General features: G+C 36.0%; 2 protein-coding genes across 5 annotated transcripts in view; one reads left to right on the top strand and one right to left on the bottom strand.

Moving 5' to 3' along the window:
- Window positions 1-3209, top strand: part of ITGA4 (integrin subunit alpha 4) — an 88575-nt gene extending 85366 nt beyond the window's left edge. Inside the window, exons 27-28 of the mRNA XM_081241850.1 lie at window positions 96-215; window positions 679-3209. Coding sequence (XP_081097976.1) covers window positions 96-215; window positions 679-777 — 219 coding nt within the window. The 3' untranslated portion in view covers window positions 778-3209. The remainder of the gene's footprint in view (window positions 1-95; window positions 216-678) is intronic.
- Window positions 3205-16968, bottom strand: part of CERKL (CERK like autophagy regulator) — a gene marked incomplete at its 5' end in the record, with an annotated part of 156490 nt that continues 142726 nt past the window's right edge. For 3 of the 4 annotated variants that reach the window (XM_081241851.1, XM_081241853.1, XM_081241854.1), the window contains 6 exons: window positions 3205-3465; window positions 4305-4483; window positions 11874-11970; window positions 16031-16139; window positions 16235-16260; window positions 16859-16918. In XM_081241851.1, coding sequence (XP_081097977.1) covers window positions 3384-3465; window positions 4305-4483; window positions 11874-11970; window positions 16031-16139; window positions 16235-16260; window positions 16859-16918 — 553 coding nt within the window. In that variant the 3' untranslated portion in view covers window positions 3205-3383. Of the gene's footprint in view, window positions 3466-4304; window positions 4484-11873; window positions 11971-16030; window positions 16166-16234; window positions 16261-16858; window positions 16919-16968 lie in introns of all 4 variants that reach the window. The other variant, XM_081241852.1, reaches the window with a different exon arrangement.

Here is a 16968-nt window from a genome sequence, read left to right as displayed (position 1 = left end):
TATTCTGAATACTACTGGGGATCGTGGAGGGGCTTCAAACGAAATAGAGGCAAGTTTTTAAAGTGGTGTTTCTTTATTTTGGTTAATTTATGTAGGTTCTACTCGAAGGACTACATCATCAAAGACCCAAACGCCATTTCACTATAGCGATTATTTTAAGTAGCTTGCTCCTTGGACTTATTTTACTTTTATTGATTTCATATGTTATGTGGAAGGTAAGCCTTTAATAATTACTATTGTTAAACCACTCAAAATGCCATTCTTGATCTTCTCAAAGCCAACTTGTGACTCCCACGTTACTAGATCTCAGCATTTCAGTATTTTTAATGTTAATTCTTATACTGATTGATTGCATATTTCTCTTAACTTTAGTACCACAGTCTTTCTAGAAAAATATGCCTTCTTAAAGATAACTTATCTTCAAACTATAACAAAAGTTTTGAAAGATGTTCTTTCTAACTAAGCATTTGGCAAACACTGCACGTTATATGTTGAATTTCAATTTTGGAGAGTGTGCGTGCATCACTGAGAAATCCTGCGGTAACAACAAAACAATGCTCTTTAACCCAATATTTCCCAAACTAATTTTTACTGACTACAATTGGCATTGACTGTTATTATACTCATATCAAATATCTAATGTTCATGACTATAGTGATTATGTAATGCTATTTTCAGGCTGGCTTCTTCAAAAGACAGTACAAGTCTATCCTACGAGAAGAAAACAGAAGAGACAGTTGGAGTTACATTAACAGTAAAAGCAATAAAGATGATTGAAGACTTCTTTCAGATTGAGAGAATAACAGACTCAGGTTACAGTAAACTAAAATTTAGACACTGTTTACAAGAAACCGTGAATTTTGCTCAGACTTCTTCTATGTACTTCTTTTAGTCATGACCTTGTGACATGTTATGTCTTAATGCAGATGAAAAATCCAAGCAATGATTATTCTAAGAGAAAATAACTCCAAAAGTAATATTTTAATATATCCAAAAAGATAGATAATCTTTCAGCTCTTAAATGGATAGAAAAACACTAAAGCATCAGCTTATCCAAGATAAGTAATCCCTGGACAATACCTTGAAATGAGTGCATCTGAATTAAAATTACGTTGAGGAAGTAAACAACTCGACTGGAGAAAACTTGGACCTTGAGGTATCATTCCTTTAAAAGAAATACTATTTACCATATGTGCTGGCTTTGGTAAAATTAATTCCACCAAATAGGTAAGGACTCATTTCTAATAGATCTTTGAGACTTGTTTGGAATATGTTCTCTAGAAATATTTAGTAGAATTTTTGAAAGAGCTGTTCCCAAATTTTCTAATGAATAGAAGAGGAACATTATCATTTTAAAGCATATTTTATCTTTAAAGACCTTGATTTGTAATATTTTTCCTATAAGCTTTGATCAACAACCATTTATTCAGCAGTCTATGAATACTATGGCCTGATGAGCAAACTTCAGACTGAAGTTATACACTGGTTTGAGCTTAATGGGATAATTTCTGGATAATTATTGTTTATACAGCTATGGATTTTTTCTTTCTGTACATATATATATATATATATACATAAGTTTTTAAGAGAAAATATATGTTTGTATAGGTATAAATCCAGTAAGTCCTTCTATAACACAATTTTATCAAGGGAAAGGTATTGAAGAGTAAATTGTAAAAATCCATCTTTAATCAAAATTTTTGTTTATAAAAACAACAGTACTTAGAATTCTAATTTATATTCTAAAACAGATCGAATGTTGCACTTTAGCTGATATATGTAAAATATGAAAACTGTACCTCACTAATTTTTAAAAATCAAAGCTCTGCAAAGAACATATTGGGGACCAGTATTTCATACAAATTAGATACTGTTTAAAATGTTGACTATCAAATTCAGCAAATAAACAAATTCTTGTTTGGATGTTACTCCTTTCTCCTCACATGTAAGTATGAAATGTGTTTTCACCAGTACTATAAGAGCATTCTCCAGGGAAATAGAGAAGCAAATTTAACTGTAAAAGTGAAAAATATAGATTTAGCTTGTATCAGGTAAAAATGTGACATCAAAATTTCCATGCTTTAGTGATGACTGAAGTATTTTAAGTTTTTTGTTGGTGTTATCTTCTTAGACTTTTTATAATGAAGTAGTTTCTTTCTGCGTCTAAAATAATTTATCTTTAAATACCTCTTCACTTGCAAATACAATCACTTTTTGTAATATTTATTCATGCATATGAACTAAATGCTGATAAACGCAGAATATAATTTCATCTGATTTGTCCCTACATCTGTCTTGATATGAAGGTTGTGGCCAAATTTTTGAAATCTGTTACAGGAAGTGATAGGTTAGAGGGCAGTCTTTACCACTATGGAAGAGGATTTCTTCATAGAGGTCCCTGCCAACAGCTGTCTTCGTCAGACCACTTAATTCCTGTAAGTTATCTGTTCACAAATTGGTGGCTGGAGAATGAAAAATGCACAGAAACTTGTGAAGATATTTGAGCAGTGGGACCCAATGAGCACGAAACCTCCTGAACTCGGGAGTGTACCAATAGAAATTAATTCAATTTTAAAGAACCCTTTGACAAAAGATACTATGTTTTTTTATGATTAAAAAACAAGTAGTTCTTTCAAGAAAATGTCTAGGCTCATTGGTGGAAAATCAAATCCAAATTTAGAATTGCTTTCTCAAGGATGATCCCTGAGGAAATTTAAATTTGGTTCCTTCCTACTAGAAATGACACCATTTCAGGTAGGATTCTAACCAGTTAGATATTTTGAATAGTTTATGTGTATTATGGATTTCAAAACCCTACCACTTTGAGTTTTCAACTTTCAGAGACTATTCACCAAAGTGGTACTATAACTTTTTTAAAAAATCCATATTTTTTCTTTTTGGCAAGTAGTCTAGGTATTAGAGAGCTTTTGAAAAAATAGTACTATTTCTGGTTATATCATTTCCTAGCTGTGTAATTTAATGTTGCTGGATTACATACCTCATCAAGAAATCAGGACAGTCTTTCTTACATGAACTCTGTGGTCTGTTGGCATCAGGCTATAGGAAATTTAACATCAGAATTGATGGACAGGAATCCAAATTATTTCACTTTGGAATAATCTAGGTTAAATATTGATATATCATGTTTAAATTTCAAGTATATGAAATATTTACTTTCCATTCCAATAAATACTTTCCAAAAACCAGAATTTAAATTGTTTTGTATATATTTCATGTCTTATTTTTAAAGCCTAGAAGCTAATTTTTAGTAACATCAACAATAGCAATTTTAATTTCTTTTAAAAAGTTTTTTCCTTACTAAAATATCTGTTTAAAACATGACAATATCCCTTCATATTAAAATTCTAATTTTCACATTCCTCTTATAAACAACTACATGTTACTTGGGAATCATTCATTTCTTCTATGCTTTTTCCATAAAGATTGATAAGTCTTGGGTGTACTCTGTAAAGAATATAAGAATATGCATGATTATTTCATCAATCTATCATTCTGTTATTTTTCACACATAACCCCTATCAAATGTGGTGCATAATACCAAATAGAAATCTAATGATAGCCAATGAACATACATTCATGGCAGAGCTGCCATCTAGGAAAAACTGCAGGGCCTAATAAATCAGCAGCAGTAATTCCTGTAAAGCCCAGTCACCCGTGCATGTAGAAAGCTCACATCTAGCAGGCTACTCAGGAAGCCCTGCGCACTTCTTCTACCCACTGAGTCATAATGCTTACCAACAATAAGTTTGCATGTTCCCAAGCCTGTTTATAACCCATTGCTCTTGTTAATAAATATGTAAAATTGTTCTTATGTAAAGTATGCTTTGGAAAGACGATAAAAGCAAACTGCTGAACACAAAGTGTTACAGTATTTGTTGTGGGTAAAAGGAAATTTTAAACTGGGGGATTAAATTGTAACCATCTGCTATTCAGATGGCATCACAAGGTTTGAGATCTTAATCCATTTTTAAAAATTCAAAATGGAAATTGTAGACGTACATTATCTGTATAGTTTGTGAAGAATGGTAATTCAGAATGCCAGCATAGAGACTCATAACCAAAGAAAATACTTTGGTTCTACATAACAATTAGTGAATAAATACAAAGTTACACTTCTTTATTTATTAAAATTGTACATGTGTCTTTTTATGCTTCCCTGACTTACGAATTAAAAAAAAAATTAGCCAACTGCCTGTTTTGATAGTTATAAGAAGGCAACTTCCATTTATATGTCCATCAGACACAAAACTGATAGTACAAGATGGTGAAATAATTAGACTTACCTAACATGGACCTCTGATGCAACTTCCATTAAATCACCATCTACATTCCAAGGGAAACTGCTTCCTGTAGCGGTTTCATGTGGTCCATCTTCTTCCTCTGGATTGTGTCCACTGCTGTTACTCCTTGGGTGAACTTTTACTTCTTCAACAGTGTAAGTCTCAACAAATGGAAAATTGAACTAAAAAAAAAAAAACCCAAAAAATAAATGCAAATAATCTTGGTACTTGCTTTATCCCTAACTGTGATGCAAACTAGGAAAGTTCACCGTGCTCTCACTTGCAAGTAAATATCAATGTGCATGCTGATGTTTTCATAGCTTTGAAACTCTAATTAGTTCCAATTTCTTTGGAAGAAGGAGCCCCTTTTCTGAAGCTTTCCTAGCTCATTTAGATCTAGCAGCTGGCAAACTTGTTTTACGACAAATAGTATATGTCTATGAAATTATATACAATAATTTCCAATAAAAACTAAATATTTAATATTGGTCTATTGTTATAGAGGATTTATATAATCCACTGACTTGATTATTGTCAACTAGTTTAACTGATGTAGAGCAAACTCTAGAATAAGTTTCACATTTGGAATTTAATTAGGAAGAACTAAACTTATGAAGGTAAAAAGAGAAAGAGAAAGTCCATCCCATGTGATTTTGACAGGTATTTGCCTGTCTCATCCTCACTTTAAAGATGTACACAAGTTGCATGATAATTATGGTTGCTTACTGGCCACTCTAGCATGGTACAAAGTCAGCTTCATATTTCAGTCTTTCTTGGTCATGCTACCCAAAGCAACCTACAGATTTTATTTTATCCTTATCAAACTACCCATGACATTTTTCATAGAAATAGAACAAATAATCCTAAAATTCATATGGAACCATAAAAGATCCAGAATTGCCAAAGCAACCCTGAGGAAAAAGAACAAAGCAGGAGGTATAACCCTCCCAGACTTCAGACAATACTACAAAGCTACAGTAATCAAAACAGTGTGGTACTGGCATAAAAACAGACACATAGATCAATGGAACAGAATAGAGAGCCCAGAAATAAGCCCACACACCTATGGACAATTTAATCTTTGACAAAGGAGGCAAGAATATACAATGGGGAAAAGACAGTCTCTTCAGCAAGTGGTGTTGGGAAAATCGGACAGCTGCATGCAAATCAATGAAGTTAGAACATTCCCTCACATCATAGACAAAAACAAACTCAAAATGGCTTAAAGACTTACATATAAAACATGACACCATAAAACTCCTAGAAGAGAATATAGGTAAAACATTCTCTGACATAAATCATACCAATGTTTTCTTAGGTCAGTCTCCCAAGGCAATAGAAATAAAATCAAAATTAAACAAATGGGACCTAATCACACTTATAAGCTTTTGCACAGCAAAGGAAACCATAGTCAAAATTAAAAGACAACCTAAGGAATGGAAGAAAATATTTCCAAATGATATGACTGACAAGGGCTTAATTTCAAAAATATACAAACAGCTCATACAATTTAATAACAAAAAAAAAACCAATTGAAAAATGGGTAGAATACCTAAATAGACACTTCTCCAGAGAAGACATACAGATGGCCCATAGGCACATGAAAAGATGCTCATCATTGCTAATCATTAGAGAAATGCAAATCAAAACTACAATGAGGTGCCACCTCACACTGGTCAGAATGGCCCTCATTAAAAAGTCTACAAATAACAAATACTGGAGAGGGTGTGGAGAAAAGGGAACCCTCCTACACTGTTGGTGGGAATGTAAATTGGTGCAGCCACTATGGAAAACAGTATGAAGGTTCCTCAAAAAACTAAAAATAGAGTTGCCGTATGTTCCAGCAATCCCATTCCTGGGCATATACCCAGACAAAACCTTAATTCGAAAAGATACATGCACCCAGTGTTCAAAACAGCACTATTTATAGTAGCAAAGACATAGAACCTAAATGCCCATCAACAGATGAATGGATAAAGAAGATGTGGTACATATATACAATGGAATATTACTCAGCCATAAAAAAGAATGAAATAATGCCATTTGCAGCAACATGGATGAACCTAGACATTATCATACTAAGTGAAGTAAGCCAGACAGAGAAAGACAAATACATTATCATACTAAGTGAAGTAAGCCAGACAGAGAAAGACAAATACCATATGGTATCACTTATATGTGGAATCTAAAATACAACACAAATGAACTTATCTACGAAACAGAAACAGACTCACAGAGAACAGACTTGTGGTTCCCAAGGTGCAGGCAGGGGAGGGAAGGATTGGGAGTTTGGGATTAGCAGATGCCACCTATTATATATAGGATGGATAAACAACAAGGTCCTACTGTGTAGCATAGGGAACTATATTCAATATCCTGCAATAAACCATAATGGAAAAAATATGAAAAATATTATATATATGTATAACTGAATCACTTTGCTGTAAGCAGAAATTAACACAACATTGTAAATCAACTATACTCCAGTAAAAAATTTTTTTTAATTTAAATTTTTCTTACTTGCCTAAGGAAACTATAGTGAAAAAATATGTATTCTCTGAAATAACTAAGATAGCCAAGTAACTTTTTAGTAGAAATGCACAACTACTCATTTATTTCAGTTTTCAGATAAATGGCATGAGGTTTATCACAAATATATTATCTACATGTTTTTTTTCCCCTTCTTTCACATATAAACCTCGATGAAGCGCAGAATTTTAAAAGTTGCCAGAAAACTATTTCCCCCAATACCCTTATTTTGCTATATGTGGAAACATCAAGGTCCAGCAGATCATACAGTTTATACTGAATAATGCATGGGTTACATGGTGGATAATACTGGGTTACATGATGGCAACAGTTGTTCTATTTGAAGTACAGGGTTAGCGGGCCCGAAGCAACTCTCTGTTGGAAAAAGCAAGGCTCTCTCTAAAACTAAGGTTTGGGGCCTTAAGGTAAGGTTTGGGGCCACCCTTCACACTGCACTTGTAAAATGTTCTACATTTTTCACTCATTGTAAAAATAATGTGTTTTAGTTGTTTTTTTAAACATTTTTAAATTATTTATTTATTTATTTGGTTGTGCCAGGTCTTAGTTGCAGCAGGCAGGCTCCTTAGTTGTGGCATGTGAATTCTCAGTTGCAGCATGCATGTGGGATCTAGTTCCCTGACCAGGGATCAAACCCGGCCCCCCTGCTTTGGGAGCACGGAGTCTTAACCACTGCGCCACCAGGGAAGTCCCAAAATAATGTGTTTTAAATGAGTCAGTGATCACTGGCCATTATGGGTGAAATTGTGTCCCCCGTAAAGATATCTAGAAGTCCTAACTCTTAGTACATGTGACTGTCACCTTATTTGGAAATAGGGTCTTTGCAAATGTAATCAAGTTAAGATGAGGTCATTTGGGTGGCCCTAATACAATATGACTGATGTCCTGGTTAAGAGAGGAGAATGCCATGTGAAGACAGACACTCAGGGAGAATGTCATGCGATGAACAGGTCAGAGACTTGAGCCATGCAGCTAAAGCCAAGGAGTGTCAGGAACTGATGGCCATCACCAGTAAGTCTATTGTCTTACATCATCAGTTTTCATGTGCACACTTCACAAAATGAAGCTCCATTCATCCATGCATGCACATTTATTACCTAGGAAGCCACAGACCTTGTTAGATGGGACTTAGGGAAGCCAAGAGCGTGATATCATGTGTGAGGGTGTGTTTGGGGCATGAGGAAGGGAAGTTAACAATTAAAGTTGTGCTATATATAAGTGCCATGATGGTATAAGCACAGAGAAATGAGAAGAGGCAAACAGGCTCAGGATATTGGGTGAATTGCCCTCTTGAGCTGAGTCTTAACACAGAAGAATTAGCCTGGAGGTGAAGAGAAGCTCTGGAGAGAGGAAACCACGTTTGCAAGAATACAGAGATATGCCATGATCAAGCATAGTGTGATACTGATGGCAACACTGGTATTTTGGCATTTATTTTTCAGAGTATGTTAATGCCTATATTTGATTTTAAAACATAGACACATATGGTGTTATGGGCTGAATTGTGTCCCCCCCTCCCCAATTTATATGTTGAAGTCCTAACTCCCTGTACCTCAGAATGTAACCATATTTGGAGATTAGGTCTTTAAAAGCTGATTAAGTTAAATGAGTCTTTTAGGGTAGGCCCTAATCCAATATGACTGGTGTCCTTATAAAAGGAGGAAACTGGGACACACAGAGAGACCCCAGGAATGTGCATGCACAGAGAAAAGATCAAGTGAGGACACAGCCAGAAGGCAGCCATCTGTAAGCCAAGGAGACAGGTCTTGGGAGAAACCAAACCTACCCAGTCTGTGGTATTTGTTATGGCAGCCCTAGAAAACAAATTCAATGACCAAAGCATGAGCAATCTGGTGGAGGATGGCAAGAAGCGAGGCTGTGACATAGGCAAGGGCTAGAATACAAGGGGCCATGTATTCCACACTGAGGAAATTTGATATCATCTTGATGACAATAACACATTGAAGAATTAGGCAGGAGATAAATCAGATATGTATTTTAGAAAAATCCCTCTAGAATGCAGTCTGGAAGATAAGACCAGAGAAAAGAAAGATCAGAAGGAGGCTATTGGAAGCAAGAAGGGATTAAAATTTGAATTAATTGGTGGACTGGTTGTGAGGAATGAGGGAGAGGGATCCAGAGTAACTCCAGGATGGGTAGAGAGTGGTGCCACTGCCCTTTGTAGGGAAACACGGAAGGAGCACCATCAGGGAAGAGGGCAATAAGGTAAGTAGTGGACGTGCTGGACTCAAGATGCCTGTGAGTTTTATAACCTTCTCAGCACACTGGAAGGCACAGTGGTCCTGCAAATCAGAAAGGAAGAGAGAACCCTTGGTAGTGTGCAAAGTTCAGATAGTGGTTCAAGCAATGGGAAGCAGTGAGATCACCCAGGAAAAGGTATCATGAGAAGAAGGTTACAAACAAACCCCTGGGAATAACAAGGGTTTTAAACCCCCTAAACAAAAATGATGGTCAAAGCAAACGTAGAAATGTTTCAATATGAACAGAGAAAACAAAGGCCAGCTACAGGATGGAGTTGAAAAGACTTGAAGAGTAATTTTTACCTCTATCTATTTCACACAGAGATGGGAAATGCAAGATGCGTCACCTACAAATGATGGTTTTCAGTACATTCTACAATTGTTCAGATACATGAACATTCAGTTCAACCTAGAAAGATGGCTCAGAGACCTAGACTGTTGCTCTCCTTAGGCTGAAGTGCCGCATTTCCCTTCCTGGATACCAGAACTGCTACTAATTGACAGTGGATTATATAACCTTATATTTATCTGGTCTTTATAATATTACATAATTTATATAAATTTATATTTTTGAACATGTCACCATGAAGGAAAGAGACTACATACACATGTATATGTGTATATGTATGTCTGTGATTTTTTAACAAATGTATCAGACTAACATTGCTTGAAAGCAGTCACCTTGGGAATGAAACCAATTATTCTTACTATATACCATTATGCAAAACAGTTTAGAATTTCTTTGCAAAAAATTACAGAGCAGTAGCATGGACTTGAATTTTTGGAAAGAGCTGAGCCAATCAGTTAAGCCTAATGAACCACACACACACACACACACACACAGGCAATAGTTTTTTTGTATCAAAAGCAAGATATGACTGGTTGAGTACCTGAGAAAAATGGTTATGTCTTGCATAACATGGTCTCCTTTTGAAAAAAAATTACTTTCCTATAGATACAGAATTACATTCACTACTATGTCTTTGTCTTTATTTTTTATAGTAAGCATCTATTACTTTTAAAGTCAGAAGAAAGCTACTTTCGTAATGAGAAAAGGATGTCTACAAAAATTACCTAAGACATTTGCCCCTTAGGCAATTCCAAAAGAGAACTTCTGTAAGTAATCTGTGCAGTCGTGCCTCCCTAAAATAAATATACAGCTTCTCAGGGTAAGTACCTTGGGGTTATTACTCCTTTAAGTTCTCAAATTTATTTAATAGAAAAAGAATAGGAAAAGTTTATACCAAGGTAATGGCACTCATTATCTCTTGGAATATAGAATTTTGAGAGCTTTTTTTTTTTTTTTTTTGCGGTACGCAGGCCTCTCACTGTTGTGGCCTCTCCCGTTGCGGAGCACAGGCTCCGGACGCGCAGGCTCAGCGGCCATGGCTCACGGGCCTAGCCGCTCCGCGGCATGTGGGATCTTCCCAGACCGGGGCATGAACCTGTGTCCCCTGCATCGGCAGGCGGACTCTCAACCACTGCGCCACCAGGGAAGCCCGAGAGCTTTTTATATATATTGTTATCTTGTTTCTATTTTCTGACTTACAAGAAAACCAATGAACATGTATTGCTTTGGATTAAGAAAAATAATAAAGTTGCAAACAAAATTAGCAACATCTGAAAAGGCATACATTCCTTTAAAAATCAATAAATCACTATTTTCCCAAACACATATACATAAAGTTATTAATTAGGCTTACAACCTACATTATATCTGCTTTTGTCCACTTGTCTCCTTAGAGATTTATATTTAAAGAAAATAGGACTGTATATAATTTTATGACATAATTTCCTAAACATTTCATTCAACTGGTTGCTCAATAAACACTGATCAAATAATGTAGTAGGCAGAGGAGATCTGAAACTTCATGAAACCTGCCTGAGAAAGTTTAAAATTATAAAGAAGCAAAAATGAGAGCCTTGCAGTGGCTACCTATGTAAGAAAGATTCAGCTGCTGGTCACCGGCTGGATTTACTCTCCTTCCCCCATCTGTTCTCTCCCAACTACATCCAGGCACAATTTTATACCTGTAAGAAGGTATGAGACTGTAGGGTTTTACATGCATACTATGTACTTCAAGATTCATAATTTCAGAAATTCACATATTTCTGGATCAGTTTCCTAATAACTGGCTCAAAATGTCTGCCAAAAGAATATGGCTTATAATAGTTATTGCTTCTCTTTAAAACAAATCCCTTAAAATGGAAGTACAGTTTTATCTATCTCTACAAATACCACCACACATCCTAAGTTTAGAATAAAATAAATAACATCTATATAAAAGTAGTGTATTTTAAAATATATTTCTGCAAATCTATTTCAATCAATGTAAGTAGGCTGATCTTAAACAACAGGAAAATCCAAAGGTCATAACTTTAGAGGGAGTCTGCTGCCATAAAATCAAGAAGGCTAAAAATCTCAGATTTCACTTCTCTTCATTCTGAAGAACAGCTGAGTATGTCATTTTATCCTTAATTTACTTCACATTTCAATATAACACTACATTTTCTATTTTCTCTTTGCACACACACACATAAATGTATATAACCACCAACCCACAATTCAAAAAAGGCCAATCCATATTAATACTGGTGGATACTTTTCAGAATTTGAAGAACAAATTGAAAAAAAAAAAAGGTTAATGCATTCAGAAGAAAATAAAGCCTTCTTACAAGGCAGGACTCGGTGTCAACTCTGGCAGCATCTCCCTCCCCATGATTAATTGCTTTGCACACAGGTAATCTAAATGGTTTACTGTACCTGGTTTTTAACACTTGCATATCTTTTCAGGTGTTTTATAAATTCTGGTCGAGAGGTGTTTCGTGAAATTATAAGAGCCATGCTTCCATTATTTAATCTGAAATTAAATATTTGTATTTGACATTAAAATATTTATTAAGAGAGTACATCAGAAATTACTCTGTATCATTCCTCCTAACAAATAATGTTTACTAGAAGTTGTAGGCAAGCTAGATAAATCACCATCACATTAAATTTACCTAAAATTATTAAACCATATCTTGCTGTGTTGTCTTTTAAATGAAACAGCCTTTCAAATTAGTTTTATTAAACAACTGACTGATTTCCTTCTCACCAAGCACTGACACCAAGCACTTCTTAAAAAATGAATCACCATGCATCCTATTCACATATTAAGACATAATTTGAAATCCAATGTACTTACTTAGGGATTCTAAGTGTGAAACCATGTATTTTTTTAAAGATGTGTTGTACGATAGTTAATAAATACAAATGGTCTAACAACTAGTTCAACACTTTTTAAAATCTAAAGTGTGATTTAAATATTTATTTATGGGCAGGTCTAAGTGACATAGGAAACCAAATAAATCAGAGGCTCTTGGATGGATGAACTGGAGTGAACAAATGCTACCACACATGTTCAGTTAAATGACTGAACATTTTAATCTTGCATAACTCTTCAGTTCAATATAAGAGGCTGCAAATTTAGAGGTGTGATTTAGTGCCAAAAAGCCACTCACAGATGCATCTAGCTTTAGAAGGCAGTTTGCAGAAATATGTGCAAATGACTTCTAGGCTCAGTTTCAGTGCAAATATAAAGTTATTCCAAGAATAACAATGACGACATAAAAAAGAGCTCTTTAAATCTTATGGAAGCTCAGGTTAGAGCTGTAAGGGACCTTGGAGATTACCCAGTCATTCACTCAGTTTATGTAGAAGGAAAAGAAGCCCCGAAGTTTAAGTGATTGGTTCAAAGACAGAGAAAAACAAAATAATCACTGGAACCAGAGCACTTAATCCAGGGTCCACCATTCCTTTTACCCATTACGTCACCTCTTCCCAACTGGAAATAAATAGTACCAAAACATAAAAAAATCTAGAAACAATAAATGCTGGAGAGGGTGTGGAGAAAAGGGTACACTCTGGCACTGCTGGTGGGAATGTGAATTGGTACAGCCACTATGGAGAACAGTATGGAGGTTCCTTTAAAAACTACAAAGAGAACTACCATATGACCCAGCAATCCTATTACTGGGCATATACCCTGAGAAAACCATAATTCAAAAAGAGTCATGTACCAAAATGTTCATTGCAGCTCTATTTACAATAGCCAGGAAATGGAAACAACCTAAGTGTCCATCATCGGATGAATGGATAAAGAAGATGTGGCACATATATACAATGGAATATTACTCAGCCATAAAAAGAAATGAAATTGAGTTATTTGGAGTGAGGTGGATGGACCTAGAGTCTGTCATACAGAGTGAAGTAAGTCAGAAAGAGAAAGACAAATACCGTATGCTAACACATATATATGGAATCTAAGAAAAAAAAAATGTCATGAAGAACCTAGGGGTGAGACGGGAATAAAGACACAGACCTACTAGAGCATGGACTTGAGGATATGGGGAGGGGGAAGGGTAAGCTGTGACAAAGTGAGAGAGTGGCATGGACATATATACACTACCAAATGTAAAATAGATAGCTAGTGGGAAGCAGCCGCATAGCACAGGGAGATCAGCTCGGTACTTTGTGACCACCTAGAGGGGTGGGATGGGGAGGGTGGGAGGGAGGGAGACATAAGATGGAGGAGATATGGGAACATATGTATATGTATAACTGATTCACTTTGTTATAAAGCAGAAACTAACATACCATTGTAAAGCAATTATACTCCAATAAAGATGTAAAAAAAAAAAAAGTACCAAAACATTAGTGTTTTGTGCATTCTTGATTTTTTTTTAATTACTTAGTTTTTACTGGTAAACATGAAAAGCATTTCATGTGTCTACCTTTCAATACTTATTAGTAATTGAAACACATGCTATGTGCTTGGCACTGTTCTAAATATTTTCCATACATTAATGCATTTAATCTCAGAAAAATTCGAATACAAAAAAATTAATTCCTATCAGCAACTTGCACTGAGGTATTCTGAAGTAAATTATACTTTCTTGTGAAAAAATAAATAAAGGTGGAAGTTGAAACTCCTTTGCCATTTCCCTGAATCATTCAGAAGCTAAATTTTTGAATACCTTGGTCAGCTGAGGCTCTGATGTAAAGGCCTTTAAAAAAATGACATGTTTGCTTACAATCCACAGAAGATATCTCTAACTAGTCATCCTCCTCTGAAAAAATTCATCAATGCAGATTGAACCTGGAGAGTAAGCAGTGGAATTCCAGGCCAGCTGGAAAATGACTGGAGCAGCTTGGAAGGAGGCATGAATCTACTGCTCCCAGGAGAACAGGACTACTTCCCATGAAGGTCCTTGAGCAAACACGAGAGTCAGAGATGGCGTAGGGTTAGAGCAGCATTGTGTCAAGTCCTGGAGAATGCAGCTCTAGTCAGCCAGCCAGATCTTCACTTTTCGTGGGGGAAACTACATTAGGGAGGTGCACAGCTATCTAGGGTTTCTGAGGGTATGGGGAGGAAATAATCAGCCTCAATTTCTAAACCACACAAGCTTCAGCACTAGAGATAATTAATGAGACTCTGAGATCTGATTTTTAAAATAGTTTCTCGGGCTTCCCTGGTGGCGCAGTGGTTGAGAGTCCGCCTGCCGATGCAGGGGACACGGGTTCATGCCCCGGTCTGGGAAGATCCCACATGCCGCGGAGTGGCTGGGCCCGTGAGCCATGGCCGCTGAGCCTGTGCGTCCGGAGACTGTGCTCCGCAACAGGAGAGGCCAACAACAGTGAGAGGCCCGTGTACTGCAAAAAAAAAAAAAAAAAAAAAAAAATTTTCTCTTCTTCTCTAACTTTGGATATTTCCCTCTTTCTTACTTTCCTATCAATTGCCAAGGAAAACATTTTAAATCAATCCCTTTACCAATTGTTAATCCTTCAGGTTAAATATTTTGCAGGGAAGTTGAAACTAATCATTAAAATGATGTTATGAATTGCCAAAGTACATACATAAGTCATTCTTTTATTCCACTTCTGGGGAAAATCTAACAGTGATGATATTACGCAACATTCATCACCTTTCTTCTATGCTCTACAGGAACGCAAGAGAAATATATTTTCAGACCAATGATGGACAACTACATGAAAAGGATGTGCAAGAGATGGAACAGCTATAGCTTGTGGATAAAATGATATATAAAATGTCTCATGAAAATGTGGGCAGTAGATTCAGATGCACCACAATTCACACTAAATATAACTAAAATGTTTCCTCTGACTAAAAGTATCATACACACGTACATGCTATTCCTGCCAAGGATGTATACGTCTGCACTAAAATCGAAAGGCAGAGACATGCATAAGGAATACCAGAATTAAATATAATATTCTCAATGACTGGTAAATAAATAAATAAAGCAAAGTAGACATAAAATAACACAATAAGATCATGTCAATAAAACCCAAGGAATATTATTTGAGCCTCAGTGATATTAAAAAATCAGAGTAAAAAAAATCAGAGTAAATTATCATTTTTCCAGTATAACAGTTACTCTCAGCCTACTCTGAAGACAAATCCCTTAAAATCAACTCAGAAATGACTACCTCTTGATAATATTCTAGTTAGCCAAGAGTTAGCAGGGTATTCTGAAAGATAAATGTGGTTTATAGAAAAGTTTTAATGGGACTTCCCTGGTGGCGCAGTGGTTAAGAATCTGCCTATCAATGCAGGGGACATGGGTTCGAGCCCTGGCCCGGGAAGATCCTACATGCCATGGAGCAACTAAGCCCGTGAGCCACAACTACTGAGACTGCACTCTAGAGCCCACGAGCCACAACTGCTGAAGCCCACGTACAAGAGAAGCCACCACAATGAGAAGCCCGCCCACCCCAACGAAGAGTAGCCCCTGCTCACCGCAACCAGAGAAAGCCCGCACGCAGCAACCAAGACCCAACTCAGCCAAAAATAAATAAATAACTGAATGAATGAATGAATGAAAAGTATCAATGATTCAATAAAAACGCTTACTAACCTGGTAGTAGGTGCCAAGCCTCTAGGTGCCACTGAACACAGGCACGGAATTGCCATAATGCTGACATTCAAGAACTGACCCTGGATCATTTGCCACTGATCATCACAGTCTAAAGGTAATAGAAGGGATTGGTTACTTTCCCCCACCAGAGCAAAATGTCAATAGAGCCCTGCTCAGTTCTCAAGGAGGTAACTTCATACTCACCAGATTTTGGAGATCCCTGTGCCCTCCTAAAAGTAGAAAACAAGACAAAGAAACATCACATCACATACAAAAAAATACCATCTATTAAACATGAGATGATTAGAGAACCCAACATTATATATATTAGATTCAGCAGTAAGTAAAAATATGTGAACAATTCTGTCACTGCATTAGTTGTTGATTCATTGATTCATCAGTAACAATGATTTTCAAAATTTCTTTTAAGACTAGAGCATTTCCTTTGTGTGGCTTTGAGTAATATTTTTATTCCACATTAGAAATTCTCATGAGGGCAGAAACTATGGATTTTGTTTGTGGGCGTATTTTATCCAAGGTGTCTGGCATACAGCAGGTACTTAATAAACAGCTATTGAGTGGACGGATGGATGGATGGATGGATGGATGGATGGATGGATGGATGGATGGAGTGAATAGTTGTTTCTGAAGACAGATGCCAAACTACGTGGCCTAACAGAATCTGTAGGACCCCATGATTCTATATTCTTCACTAATACGATAGAATAACAACCAAAGATCACAAGTCTAATAAATTGTTTATATCAAACTGTTTTATGCTTCAAAGAAAGATACAGATTCCTGTATTACTTTGAGCTTTTCACTTACCTTTCTTCTAAATCCTGAGGGTCATTAAATGGTAAAAATGATATTTCACATTCCTCTGGCCTAAAATATAATGAAATTTGTTATTAGCACTCATTGACTCTGGGATATGA

This window comes from Mesoplodon bidens (assembly GCF_964165515.1).
Source record: "Mesoplodon bidens genome assembly, chromosome: 8".
Lineage (NCBI taxonomy): Eukaryota > Metazoa > Chordata > Mammalia > Artiodactyla > Ziphiidae > Mesoplodon > Mesoplodon bidens.
The sequence above is the reverse complement of the archived record's forward strand: the minus strand, read 5'-3'. Positions and strand labels throughout refer to the sequence as shown.